The 15075-nt window shown below is 41.9% G+C and overlaps 1 protein-coding gene and 1 pseudogene across 1 annotated transcript in view; both read right to left on the bottom strand.

The window, feature by feature from the left end:
- LOC139213940 (receptor-type tyrosine-protein phosphatase N2-like) overlaps positions 1 to 15075 on the bottom strand; it is a 199721-nt gene that overhangs the window by 150432 nt on the left and 34214 nt on the right. The window contains exons 4-5 of the mRNA XM_070844651.1: positions 3107 to 3221; positions 2468 to 2606 (exon numbers count right to left, since the gene is read on the bottom strand). Coding sequence (XP_070700752.1) covers positions 2468 to 2606; positions 3107 to 3221 — 254 coding nt within the window. The remainder of the gene's footprint in view (positions 1 to 2467; positions 2607 to 3106; positions 3222 to 15075) is intronic.
- On the bottom strand, positions 12028 to 13690 carry LOC139213939 (tripartite motif-containing protein 16-like; annotated as a pseudogene).

Here is a 15075-nt window from a genome sequence, read left to right as displayed (position 1 = left end):
ACATAAACGTCTTTCCTTGCAGTGGTCGGAACACCAGTAGGCAGGCAGAACTCAGGCAAACAATCCAGTGAGGGTGAGGCAGAGAGACGAGGTGAGGGAACGAGAAAGGAACAGACAAACCAAGAACACAATACACGGGGGGGAACAAAGTGGCACTGAAGGAAGGGAAGACACACTGAAGCAATGAGGCAGAGGTGTAGCTAATTAGGGGTGGAGACACAATCAACAGTGGCGGGAAAAACACATCGGGAGGAAGTAAAGAGGTGAAAAACTAAATTAAAAAAAAAAGGAAATGATGAATAAGACGACATGCACTGAGGAAGAGAGCAGGACATGAATAACATAAATATATATATTTATCTAATCTCAATATGTTATATATTAATTCACTAATATATTAAAAGATATGTGAAATGGTTTACTTCTCCTCAAATAAGGACTTGATTGTGTTTTTCTTTATATAAGTGCATGTATAAACCCAATTTATACTCTGTGCCAGTGTTTGAGTGCTTCACACACACATTTTGCTTTAAATTAAATTAAATACTTTCTGCATCTGAACAATTTGCAAAGCATTAATCCATTTATGCAACCATATGAGCAGATCCATCAGCTACAACAAAAGCAAAGAGTCACTGCTGCCTCCATTAACGCCCACCTAGGAGCACAGAAATAGTACAAGCCTGACTAACGGTAAAATTATCATAACAATGCCAACATAAACTTCTTTATGATTTGTATGTGCGAGGCCCCCTCTGGCATTTGTCACTGCCGCTATCTTTATTCATCTATGTCACACAGTTGGTGCAGTTTATTCCACTCGTGCCTTCGAGGACCCCTTCGGTCCTCCGGCTCCTTTTCCTTTCCACCAAACATGTGAACCTGGACAGGAAAGGCCACGAGCCCCGAGCAGCGCCTGCAGGCTTCACGCCACCGTCCTCTGTCTTTGGTACAATCCCCCAGCAGGAGAGAGGCCACTCAGCCGGGCTCCACTCCCCTCAGCCTGAGCAGCGGACATGGAGGAGGAACCAGTCACGTGGAGAGTTATTAATTAGAGTATTGAACTCCTGAACTCTCTGCTGGTATTATTTCGCTCGTAACGGTCATGCTGGGAGAAGCCATCAGTTAGGATGGAGAGGCAAGAGCGGAGTGACAGCGAAGGATGATACCAGGCTCCCCATCGTGAGCGAGTGTGAGCTTGTGTCTTTGTGTGAGTTGTCATATGGCAGGGTTCTTATTTGAGTGTGTGTACTGCGAGTGTTTGTGTGTGCACTCTTTCCTTTTTTTTTTTTACCAGACGCAGGTGGCTGTGAACAGAGGGCGGGGCTACACGCAGACGTTGGGTCAAAAACAAATGTCCCACCTGCTCTTGCCCCCTTTCAAATGTGAAACAGGGAGCAACAGGAGCTGAAGTTTGCTGAGGCTCACTGATATTTGGTCTTGTTTGTTTTTTTTTTTACTTTTTAAGATCTTACATCTTACTGACAGATGACGTTTACTGGGGTCCTCAAATATGCAGCTGCCAGATAAGACAAACAGATAAGAGTCTATTTTTGTCAAATGCATTAAATTAAATACCAGAAAGCATCAACTCCATTACATTGAGGCACTATATATACATGCACATATGCTCACTGAACAGAGATATTAAAGGATTAGTTACCTTGATAAATGAATAAATAGCTTCCAAAATCTACATTTAGTTGGCAAAACTCATCTCATAGTATATATTATAATATTTAGAGCAGCCGTAGCTGTCAGTTTCTTCTGCCATTTCTCTGTCTAAACCCTGTGTATTCATTGTCCATTTTATTTGTTTACATCTAAAACATATAATTAACACAAACTATAATTGACAGTGCCTGCCAAAAAATGCCACTTTAGCATCATAGTTAAGTTTGCTATAAAGAGGAACGCCAAATTTTATGCTACTGTTTTTATTGGACATCTGGGTTTTAGACTCAGAGCTGTATTATCTGACCTGCAGACTTTTGTATTCAGCTATTTTCTAAGGTTTAAGAATTAGTCTGATGTTTTCGTCTCATACTTTAAACATTAAACCTTTGAATAATTTTGAAAATGCAACCAAAGGACAACTGTACACATGGCGATGTTACAATTGACCAAATCAATCATACATAGTATTCAACGACTACTGCTACTGAGAAAATATTCAGTGAATGCAGGTTAAAAAAATGGTTAAACTGGGCAGATCCAATGTCTGAATGAGAGAAAAAAGTGCAGAATTGTGGCTAAAGCTTAGCAGAAAAAGAGGGACTATGGTCTTAACTGGCTTGTTTTTAGTGACTGGCAATGAAAATCTAGTTGTATTTATCAGCTATAATATTTAAACATGCAAAACCGTATGAGAACGTTGTGATGGAAATTTCTAAGCTCAGAAAAACCCTGCAACACACAGATCCCCGGGGACCCTGAAAGGCAAATGGAGCATCCGGGAATCCCTGACCTTGCCCTGAGTGCTGGCGGCAGACGCCGTCTTGGGAAGGAGGCCGAGACGTTGGAGGTACGTCTGCAGATTTCTGCTCAGCTCCACCTCCACTGGTTTCACCCTCTGGTCTACTGGGTCCATCGCTTTGGCTGCTGGCCTATAGGAGAGAAACGGAGGGAAAAGGGATGGAGAGCGGCGCTTATTACTGTAGCACAATAGCCCAGTGCAGCCATATCATTCCTTTTACTAAGACCCTTTACTGAATGTATATACATTTTCCAAATTCAGGTACTTCGTCATTTATGCATCACTCAACTTAAACTCACTTCAGTTTCACAAATCACCACCTTTTTTGTCAATATCAAACCCCAATTCATATCTGGTTTAAATGTCCAGACAGGATTTAACTCCTTAACCAGTTTCTTTGGACAAAAGAAAGACTTTTTTGTCATTTTGGTGCCACTGGTCAGCAAGTCAGTCTTTGTTAACTTGAATTGGAGCAATCTAAGAGCAATGTTAGGACTGGCCTAACAGTCTAAAATATCTTAGTGAAGCAAAGCAAAATCCCTTAAAACCAGTTTCTGGGCTGTGGTGGGCTAGTGGGACATGTTCTGGGATCTCAGGAATACTGATGGGTTAACTGGATGAATATCTGACCTGCTGTCTGTGTTGTAGATGGATCCACTCTGCTGTGGCCTGTAGGGAATCCTCCTCAGTTTGGATAACTCCTTGGACAGAACCTGCTGAGTGGAGTCATCTTCCCAGGTCAAACCTACAGACAGAAACACGGAGAACCTTTAGAACCACATCAAAACATACCTGAACTCTTATTTTTGGATGCAGGTCCTCACCTGGTCGTCTCAGACAGAAAATAATTAATTTTTACTTGATTTTACGCATGAAAAAAGACCAGTTGAAATGCAATAAGTGAGGTCTCGAAAGAAGGGTGAGAAATTGCTGAGCATGCAGTAGTTTTCCTAAACTAATTAGGTCAGTCATTAGCAGAGGAGACAAGGCAACAGCACGGTGTCCTTAGAGACAGAGCGGTGAGTGGCTTGCTGATTTCAGTGACTACGCAGAACCATTTTTCCTCCCCTCCTCCTGCCACTGTTCAGCAGGACGGGCTTGATGGGCTAATTGGAAATTCATTGTCCAAGCGCTTACCTGAAACCATGACCAGTTCAGATATTTGCATCATCACCGTGATACAGAGGCGAGAGCAAGGAGGTCATGGATGAAAGTCACAGTTAAGCCATTAACTCTGCATGTCTGCACACTGTTGTATTATTGATGTTAGACATCTTGGTCAAAACTGGCTGTGTTTGATTAAAAAGTTCAATTTAAAGAAGTCACATTTTGCATGTTAACATGGTCAAAATGGTATGGTATGGTAATTTACCATGTTCACTATTAGTTTAGTGTGTTAGCATGCTAACATTGGCTAATTAACATAAAACAAAATGTACAGGAGAGGCTGGTGGGAATGTTTTTTTGGAATGAGTTCAGAGATATTTGGTCCTAAACTGTAATGTTTGATGAAATAACCTTTTGGCCTAATGAAGGTTCATATGAATGGTCAAGGAGTTCTTACAATTCATCTTTTGGGGATGAATGTGTGAACCAAATTTCATCCATCCAACTACTGCAATGTTTAAATTAAAAAGCAAAAATATCAACCGCGTGGTGGAACAAGAACAAGAAACGTCAGGGCATCACCGAAGTCGGTAGGACACATCGTCTAGATACAATGAATGAAAGCCAGTTTTGTACCAAGCCATCCGACAGATAAAGATATACAGTATATTTAACTTTGACCGGCTTATGGCACAACAGGAAAAGTCAAAGGATTCCATCCATCCAACAGCTCTAGAGATATTTCAGCAGTGGACCGACCACCAGCGGGCTAGAAGCAACACTATGACCACACCGATTTTCACTGGGGGTGGCAGTTGAAACAACAAACTGTGTAACCAAGATGTCTAAAAACTTTCCCTTTTCAATCCCAATTTGTCTGGTTTGTTCTTGACAGCACAGCACACTGAGAAAAAACTCCTGTTGTTGGAAAAAGGGATAAAGCTAATGAAACACAGTTGAGAAACAAGGTGGAATTTGATACAACTTTTTACAATCTTTTACATTCATTTGATTTGTGTTACTATAGAAATATAATGGAAAAATAATATGAATATAATGTAATAACAGTGTTACGTTAGTACAATATAATATATGATGTAATACGAAATACCAACAATGTAATACAGATATTTTCTATTTTCTTTTCAGTTCATTCAATAAATGCAATACAGTAAGTCAACTAAAAGAATCTCTCTTATGTGATTAATTTGTCTAATTGTGAGTTGCATCAGTCAACAATTCAACAGTCACTGTAACCAGGGATACAGCTAAATGGATAATACTTCATGAATGCTCCACTTTGTGCCTCCTGATGATTTATATTCAATCACTGGTTGCAGTTGTGCAACGGTTGTCCTTATTTGACATCATTTATTATATGACTGATTCTGTATCAGCGGCGGAGCAAAAAAACTATTTGTCTTCTCTGCTGATGAGTGCACAAGAGGACAAACTGATGAGCAGGTTGGGATTTGTGTCTCTTTTCTTCTGGGGTACATTTTTATTACCTGCTTGTCAAACAGTCTCAGCACCAATGTCAGCCAGACATTCCTGTGCATTTACCGGACATGGCAAGTGAGCAGTATCAGCACCGGTGACAAAGCAAAAAAAAAAAAAAACATCTCCTCTGAATTGTACAAAAGGACAAGTTTGATGAGCTGCTTGGGCATTCACGTCTGTTTCTTATGCTTAACATGCATCCAAACACAGCTTTTTGGCAAGCGAACAGAGGAGCAGGCGCCAACACCAGATGGGGTAGCGGAACGAAATGTTACCGGAAATATGGCCGCGCCGCGCAAAGCACAACATGAACCGAGGCATTTGGCAGATGAGCGATGACATTCCTGAAAGATTCCAGTAATACAGACTGCAGCTCCAGATGTGATGCCACAAGATGTGGGGCCGGCACAGAGGACGCACACTTAAAATGAGAACAAGAACATCACCACTGTCAGCTGCAAACCCCCGTAACTCAAGTTGTCAGAAGGAAAACTGTCTGAGCTGAGGACAGAGATGACCTGAAAGGGAAGTGGGGATATGAGTTATACTGATAGGAACTCATTTATTACACGACAGAAAATACGAACTGTTAAGATGCAGAGTGAGTGTTTGGTGAAAAATCAAATTGACTGAAAAACACAAACAAAGTCAAAATCACATTGAGTTGTGCAAAGACAGTGTATATAACAAACATTTAGGGAGCTGCAGCTGCACCAGATGTCTTAAACCCAAGTTAAAACTTTGCTAAAAGCCACCAACTCTGTTACCACCGATTCAATTGCTTAACATACACTTTTTATTACACAAGTTATGTGCAGGTGTTACAATATTAGGTGCTCTGTCCAGTGTTATAGACCACTGTGTGTTCTGTGTTTTGCAAGAACTGGAAATGTGGATTAACTGTGAAATGAGTAACGTTGCTAAAATAATTTGCCAACATTTATGTTTCATAAACACACATGAAAAAGAGCATGCATATAAAACACGACTTCATCCACGAGCAGCATGTAATCCTTCACCTGAACTGAAAAACAAACACCACTCGACCTGCAGTGAACGATTACACACTTTAAAAGCAGAATGTGTTTGCACAATGGTTTAGGAAGATTTTAAAGCTATAACAACAGAATAGGCTGTTCCACTTTACTGTCTGTCAAGGGAGGAAAAAAAGTCTCTTAAGGTGTGTTCAGAACTGAATACAAATTCAATTTCAAAAGTGCAGACTTGCATATAAAGACAAAGGCGTGAGTGGATGCAAATCCCAAGCATTTAAAAATAAGAGACAAGAGGAAGAAGGCGAGAGACTGCAGGTAAAACTGAGTTCTGAAATCAGTCAGTGCCGTCACGTGCACACACACACAAAGACACCTCACACCTGTTTGTGCTCTGTTTTTGGTCTCTACCATCTCCAGATAGAAACATCTGGCTCTTTAGCTTCTAAATGCTCCACCATTGAACCAGCTCGACTCTACATGTGTCTGCCTGTTGGTGAACAGTGGGTTTCTAGAGCTTTTTCCACTGAGAACAGCTGCAAAAGATCCATGAGAGCGATGAGAGTAAACTAGAAGAGTAAAGTTGTGCGTTGGATAGTAAAACAACAAGCTGATATTCACAATAAAGCTCCGCACAGCTGAAGGGAGCCGCAGATACAGGTGATGATTCTCTGTGTAGGTTCATCACTACAAGCGACTTCTTTCACACTGTTCTCACACATTGTCATTTGATACACTGCTATTGGAAAACATTGATTGCATCCGCTTCAAATATCCATTTCGACCCTAGAACAAAATCTAATAAAAATAAAACTTAACTCATAATAAAAATATCAGACATCAGAAATAGCTTTAGGGGTTTGGCTGTGCTTTTGAATCCAGCTGAGGGCCTTTGTTGCCAATCTCTTTCCTCATTTCCATCATCTCTCTCAAAAGGCATGAAATACCCCAAAAACAACAAAAAAGACAGACATTATTTTGTGTCTTCTCCCATCTAACTCAACATCCACTGCACAGTGTCGGTGTTGGTCTACTTAAGTGTTGGGTTTTTGATCGTATTTCATGGAATCTGTGTCTTCCTGAACTAAGACACTAAAACTGCCGACATCTCATTGTACTGGTCAGCCAACGGTAGCACATTTTCCAACAACTGAATCCACACCTCTGCCCTGATGAGCAGTGAGTCTAATTAAATCAGCTCTACACGTTACAGAACATTGCAGCACTCGGACATCGTCTTTAGACCCCAGCAAAATGAATTACGACCCCAACTGCCACGAATCAGGCACAAGCCTCTCTTCGACAGCTGCACAGCGTGTCAGGCCAGCGTTCACCATCAAAGGCCCATAAAACTGAGCCTTTAATGGCAGCCTTGGTGGCTGCGAAAACGGGCGTTAGCGGCGGGTGAACAGACGGCATCTGACACAACAGGTTAATAAACGTTGGAGCCCCTGCCAGGATATTCAGAGTGACTCTACACTTCTAGCAGATTAAAGCCACCACAGAGATGTGGGCAGGAAGCCGCCAGCCAGCGGAGGAAGACGGCAAAGGGTGCTTTGAGCGAGACATGTCTGAATAACTGACTACAGTGGATGAGGCTCTGTGATGCCAAAAGGGAGTGATGAAGCAGGTTGTTTTCAAGGCTGAAGTTTTTATCCGGAAAGAAGAAAAACAACAAAATACAAGAGTGAAGGGGTCAGAGGTCAGAGCCTTTGTGCCTGCCTTAGCAAAAACTAGAAAAAACGGTTTTTGGTGAAGCTCAAACTCACTTTGCATTTTCTTTTTTCCCCCCCGCTACATTAGTGTTCACTCCTACCTTTTCCACATTATGACTAAATTATGCTTGTGTGCTCGGCAGCCACCAACGGCCATATTCAAATAGAGAGTCACAGTAATTATATCCATGGGCAAAATCATAACAGGCACAGCTTTCACCAGTTTAGTGCTTTATCAACTTATGCAAATCTAATTTCCAAAAAACCCGAAGTGCAACCACACTCCCTCCAGCGTCATTCTAAAAAACAGCGAGGTGAGAGAGCAGATTGAGGCCTCCAGCAGGTATAAAGTCGAGACAAGTTTTGTCCAATGAATCCTGACACCTTAACGACAAAATACGCTGTCAGAGTCCTCTTAAACTACCCATACCACGGCAAAAATAAGTCCGAAATGCAAAAAGAAATATAGAATACGAAATAATAACTAAACTGTGGAGAGAGGGAGCCGCTGGGCTTACTTCAGGCACATTCACATTTAGCCAAAGATGTGGTTGAAATGGCTTTTATGTCATCTCTAACAATAAATATAGCAGAAGTAATGTAGTTCACAGTATTTAGTAATTATAACATTACAGTAAATGACTTCACAGACAGACTTACTGGATCTTTAAATGTGATGTTTTGGTGTATCCAGATCTTAAAGGGGAAACAGCTTTCAGACCATTTTTACAGGCACAGGGGGGTCAAGTAGGGTCTTCGCTGTGGGCTAGCAGCAGCCAGAGTGTGTGTTTCTGTGTGTGTGTGTGTGTGTGTGTGTGGGTAGATGAGGGAGCAGTAGCAGCAACAGCTGTCTGAAAAACTGGAAAATGTAAAGAGAGACGCAACAGATACGTTAAAGGATAATCCTGGTTTATTTCAGCCTGGGTTATATTTTGGATTGTTTGGTCGTCGTTCCTACAGCCTTCCTCGATAATAACAACTCTGTGACCTGGGAACACGGAGGCGTCATCGTCTGATGGGAACATGAGCAGTCAGACAATCACACAGGTTGGAAACAACCACCAGATTAGCCAAATTTATTTGCACATGAGAACAAAGACCGGCTGTAAAATCATGGCCCAAAGTGCAAACTGTTTGACTGTTTGTTTGAAGTCACGTGGTTCAGCTGAAACGATTAGCTTTGGAATCTTTTAGTTGATCAGCAGCAAATTAATCAGCAACTGTTTTGATAATCCTTTAATTGTTTAAATTATGTATAATCTTACATTTTTTATAATATTAATTTAAATTTTTTAAATAAAGGCCAAAGCTTTGCTGAGAATTTGCTTCTTTTCTCATTTTCTATGTCTGTCTTTGGGTTTTGGATGAATGGCTGGACACGACGTTGCCTTGGCTGTAAACTGTATCAGGCAGTTTTGTAGTAGTTTTGTTCCATTTTGTAGTCAAAACTAGTGATAAAAAAAATATATATATATTGATCAACAGTTAAAATGCCCATCAGTTGTAATGTAATGTGAATGCAGAATATGTACAGGGATCATATGTGGTGTTGAGGCTCGTCTCAGTAGGAAACACCAAGCTCAGCGCTGCAGGGGGGCTGCGGGGGGGCGAAGACAGTGACGATAACAGACTCGGAGGCTACAGGTGACTGCAGGGGTGGAGGTGGGCTTATGAAACGCGACGGCATACAGTAGCTTTCAGATGAACAGTGTCACGGAAGGTAAAGCAGCAAAAGAGTGAGCAGAGAACTGGCGTCTTATATTAACCACCATAAAGCGAAGGGTGCGTTGGATATTTGCCGTGTGAGAGTAGCAGCAGACTTGGGTTGACTGCATGAACTAATTGTGTGCAGACACTGTTTCTGCTCAGTGAGGGAACACTACAGACATGTCAGCTGCTCTCATTATCTCCAAACACTGTGGAGAGGTTTAAATAATCTGGGTAAACTGTTTGCAGCCTGTCTGATCAGCTGGTTGTTGTCGCGGTGTTAGCAGACCTTAGAAAAGAACAGATTAAGTACAATATTATTAGAACTCATAGAAATGATGGCCAATAAAGCAAAATGAAGACCCAGCTAGTTATAAACAAGAATATTGCTTGAACTGTTGTACTTAAACACTTAAAAGACATTTTCAGAAATAAAATTACCTGCATTCTTATCCCTGAAAAGAAAACCAAACAACTGTCACATCTGTCCATCAATGTGAAGCTGCAAGCCAGGAGGCAGTTAGCTTAGCTTAGCATATAGCCTGGAAACATGGAGGAAGAGCTGGCCTTGCTGTAGCTTCACAATGAACAGACAGACATGGGAGTGGAAGATCTCATCTCATTTAACTCTCGGCACGAAAGCATATTATCTAAAGTGTATTTCCCTAAATGTCGAACTATTGCACATCTGGACAGGGGTGCCAAACATTTGTTGGATGTCCATATAGACAGAAAGTCAAGACTTGATGAGAACATACTTGTGTATGGTTTTGAAATAAAACGATATGGAGGGAGCAAACTGTGTTATCTTTTCAGTGGACTGGCAGGGCCTGAAATGCAGATGCTTCAGTGTCTTTAGAGTTTTGTCCTCCCTAATGGCTTCTGCAGACAGCCGGGGCCAAACATCTCATTTGCATAATTCATTTCACTTCAGAGCGCCTGACAAATGCTTCCAAACTCGTTGCCTCTCTATGGAATCTGAATATTTCTCCAGCTCTCCCACAGAGTGCCGATTCGGCAAATTATACCAGAGGAGCAGTTTTTTTTGTTGTTTTTTTATTTTGCAGAAGGAAAGCAGGAAGGCCACCAAATCAGTCAAAAGAAAGGAGGTAGAAAAAAGTTAACTCCACAAAAAATAAGAGTTGTATTTTTGTGACATCATTCTCTCTTCAGCGGGTGCAAGCATGAAAAGTTAAACTGAAGAGCAACAGGCTGGTTTTTTCCCTGTATAGCTGAGGACCTGTCCTTCACAGCAAAGCTGTATGATGAAAGTGGATGAAATGCTCACAGATGCCCAATAGACCGTTACAGCAGTCTCTGCCTCCCTCTTCTGGTTCAGTGCAATAACTGCAGCTTATGACAACGGAAAAAAAGTGACGAGCAGCAACTAGTTCACTTTCTCACGGGTTAAAAATTATATTAACATAGAATTCAAACAGTGTTTCAAATGTGCACTAGTCCCGATGCTCACTTCAGATGTTCCTTCTTCTTACATTCCTGGTTCGGCCTCTTGTGGGATGAAGTGCTGAATGTTTTGTAGTAAGCAGCGGTGTGCAATGAGAAGACAACAGTACACAAGGGGGCAAAAGGTGCTGCAACACACGCCATTCGGTACGAGCTCAAGCTTAGCAGCCAGATGTGGTTCAAGCCGACAGAACTTTATTAAAAGAATAATCCAGAACACGTGTGTGAAAGGGTCAGACAGGGTGGAGGGAATAAAGCAACTTGAGGTGAAATAAAATAAATGGAAAGAGAGAAATGGATTTTAAAAAGTTAAAGCACTGGAATGTTTTTTAACAAACCTCTCACCTTCCTTATGAACAGCTCGGTTTTTGGAGAAGTTGGTTCATTTTTGTTTGCTAAACAAAACAATTGCTAAATCCTGTTTTTTGTTCACTATTTCTATCTACATATTCACGTAACCCTTACAATAAATCAATGAAATATTCTTAAACTATTAGATATTCTTCTTCTTCCTTATTGATTTAAATAGTAATCACTTTGCAGCTCCTTATACTTTAAATGACTGCAACATTTCCCTTCATTTATTTCGCTTAAAAAAAAAACCCAATATTGTTATAAGCGACACAGCAAATTTCACAGCAACAAAATATACAGCATGATCATTAAGGTATGCATAGGAAACACAAGAGCTAACGGAATAAGATTTCACCGCAGTTCATGTAAAAACACGTTTCTGTCACCAACAAACGTCCATTTGGCTCATCAGAGTTGGAGCTTGACTGCAGCAGGGATTGAACCAAAGTGAATTATAACATTTCTGGTTTAAAATCAAACAGCGGCACTGTTAGCATGCGCAGTAATTACCAGTATAGCTGCGACATCCACCTACAAAAAACCAAAACCTCAACAGGAAATACAACGACGACGGCACAGCTGGAGTGACGGCTGACATCTCAGATATAAATGCATAAACACCAAATTCATGAGCTCTTAGCATCAATGATGAAGACTCAGCAAAGTTAGAAATCCAAAAAAAACTGAATCTAACCCACTGAAAATGTCCTGAACTACTTCAGCTCACACAAACAGGCATGGTCTCCTCCAGAAAAATGAAGAGAAAGTCCAGCAAGGAGCGACTGAGTGAACGTAGTCTGGACTCTGTGGAGGAGAGTCATGGTGTCAGAGACGTTGAAGAAGGACAGAATACCTGCACTGTGGTCCAGGTACACTCCCACTCTGAAGGATGACTTAGTTGAGATGGGAGTGCTGATACCATTATGTCTGAATTCATAATTAGGCAGGCAATATAAAGCCCAAGATTTGTCATTGTGTCCAAATGTACATTCATCATAGCTCCCAGATCTGCTCATATCCTTGTATGCAACAGCTATTGTCACTAGTGTATTCCACTCCACCTCCCAGTGACAACGTCCAGTCAGACTCTCTGTACTCAGGACCTGAAAACGTATGAATCTAACTGAGGAATGAAGATGTAAGAAAATGTCAATTAGCATAGTTGTACCCTTCAGATAATATCATCCAGGGGTGTGCTGTGTTTGGATCCAGTGTGATCTGACATGCATACTGTAACAATTCCTCTCTGGTCCTCAGCTGCTGTGACAGTAAAACATCCACTTCACTCACTGTCTGTAAAATGTTTGTCCACTCGTCCCTCAGGACGTCCTGTAGTTTCTCTCTGAGCTCAGAGGACGGATTTTGGTGCTGGGTAATTCTAGAGAGTCACTGAGACGGGAGAACGAAAAGTAATTTCGCAGAAACTGGTTGTGATCCCGTGTGTGTGAGAGCTCCTTCAGCTCAGCGTCCCTCCTCTTCAGCTCAGTGATCTCCTGCTCCAGCTCCTCCTGAAGCTCTTTGACTCGACTCACTTCAGCTTCCTGCTGGGATCTGACCTGCTGCTTCACATCAGACCTTCTTTTCTCCATCAGACGGATCTGCTCAGTGAAGATCTTCTCACTGTCCTCCACTGCTTTATCAGCAGAGCGACTGATGGCCTCCACCTCCTGCTGGAGCTCCTGCAGGTCTTTCTCTCTGTCCTGGATCCTCTGCTGGATGTTCAGTCGACTCAGCTCGAGCTCTGTCTGCCTTTCAGTCCTCTCTGCTGCAGCTGACACTGTGTCGTGGCCTTTATGTTGGTCCACAGAGCAGAGATAACAGATACACTGCTGATCAGTGCGGCAGAACATCTTCATCACCTCATCATGACGAGAGCAGATGTTCTCTTGGAGCTTCTTGGAGGGCTCCACCAGCTTGTGTTTCTGTAAAGGAGCCACATCATGATGAGGCTGGAGGTGTTTCTCACAGAAAGAGACCAGACAGACCAGACAGGACTTGAGGGCTTTCAGTTTCCTCCCAGTGCAGAAATCACAGGCCACATCTTCAGGTCCAGCATAGCAGTGATCAGCAGGAGCAGTCTGGAGTCAAATCTTCTCTAGTTTCTCCACTAAATCTGCTAACGTGGTGTTTTTCCACCAGGACAGGCCTCGGTGTGAACGTCTGCCTGCACTGAGGGCAGCTGTGGACTTTCTTCTCATCCTCAACATCCCTGAAGCCTTTAATACAGCTCATGCAGTAGCTGTGTCCACAGGGAATAGTCACCGGATCCTTCAGTGGATCCAAACAGATCGAACAGGAAATTATCTCCCGGTCCAGCTGAACTCCTCTCTGTGCCATTTCACCACACTGACAGCAAATATTTAAGACTTTAACTTCCTAAAAACCAAAACACGTCTGAGTCAGATGTTACTGTTAAACAAGGAAGTAGCTGCTTTTGAGAGGACGCGTTATCAGGCTGTGACACACTGAGGGAACACGAGGGTCTTAAAGTGACAGTGTGACTGAGGACTGCAGCCCTGTTCCACACATTCAGACTTTTCGAATAAGTTTGCGTGGCTTCAGGGCTATCTCACTGTGAAAGCAGGGCTTAATCACTGACTTTTTGAGCCCATTCTTCGTTGTTCAATTTAAAAAAAAAAAAAAAAAAGGGGGAAAGAAGGAGAAGTAACCAGTCCTTTATTATGACTTTTCATGTCCTAACAGACCATGTCTCACAGTCACACAGTGTGGGGAATATAGTATCAGTGAAAAATATAGTGTTACTATTCCAAGAGTGAAGATAATAGTATCAGTGAAGAATATAGTATAATATACTGTTACTATTTCCAAGTGCCTTATGATGTGTGGAGATCATATTGTTATTACTCATGATGCCCTATTTTGTACTTTATTCACTGCTTTGTATTTACAGGGACAGACACATATTGCTTAAATGTATTGTTGTAGAGCTGGCCAGCTTCATAATGTTAAAGACAGGATACAAGCACCGACCCCAGGCTCTGAGGGGTTAGACACATGAGAGCAAACAGAAGACTGACAAGAGGGCACACAGCTTATGTGCACCACACTAACAACTCCATATAAGGGAGCTCCAAGGACAAGAGATACTCTCCCTGAACGCCACTATCGTAGAAGTTAGACAAGATAGACACAATAGGAATAGGCTGCACTGAAGGATGATCATGCATGCGACTAGAATAGGGAGGGTACTTTTTCCCCAAGTCCGGCTTTATCGGATTGGGGGACCGTGATGCCAAGAGGCTGGGACCAGCCTGTGCACCAACAAGGGAGAGCTAAGTCTAAACCATGGTCTCCCCCCACCTAGTCAAAACAAATCACAATTCTATCCACAATATCTGAATGTACAAATTGATGCCTTATACAGGGCCTGGGGCTCACTCTGCTATCTGTTGGCTACAGAGTAACAGCTTGCTGACTGTGGTTTTCCGAGAACAGACTGAGTCCATGGCCATGCTTATGTTTTATTCTTACAAACATTAAAACACCTTAAATGAGAAGTTGCCTGTCTTCATTAGAAAAAACGAACACGACAACAGCCATTATTTTTCCATAAAAGATTTGGGTTTTGGGTTTGGCTCAAGCTTGGAGGATCTACTTCACCCTCGCTAAAGCCGTTTCTTAAATGTGGTGCAGTTACTGAAATTAGATTCAAATAAAGTATCAAATTGATCTCGCCTCAGTGGTATTGTTTATTTAACTACTGTGTTCAATGGTTGACTGTGACTGTGTATGTTTAGTA

Source organism: Pempheris klunzingeri, chromosome 15, assembly GCF_042242105.1.
Source record: "Pempheris klunzingeri isolate RE-2024b chromosome 15, fPemKlu1.hap1, whole genome shotgun sequence".
NCBI classification, from domain to species: Eukaryota; Metazoa; Chordata; class Actinopteri; order Acropomatiformes; family Pempheridae; genus Pempheris; species Pempheris klunzingeri.
This window is presented reverse-complemented; position numbering and strand designations above follow the sequence as displayed.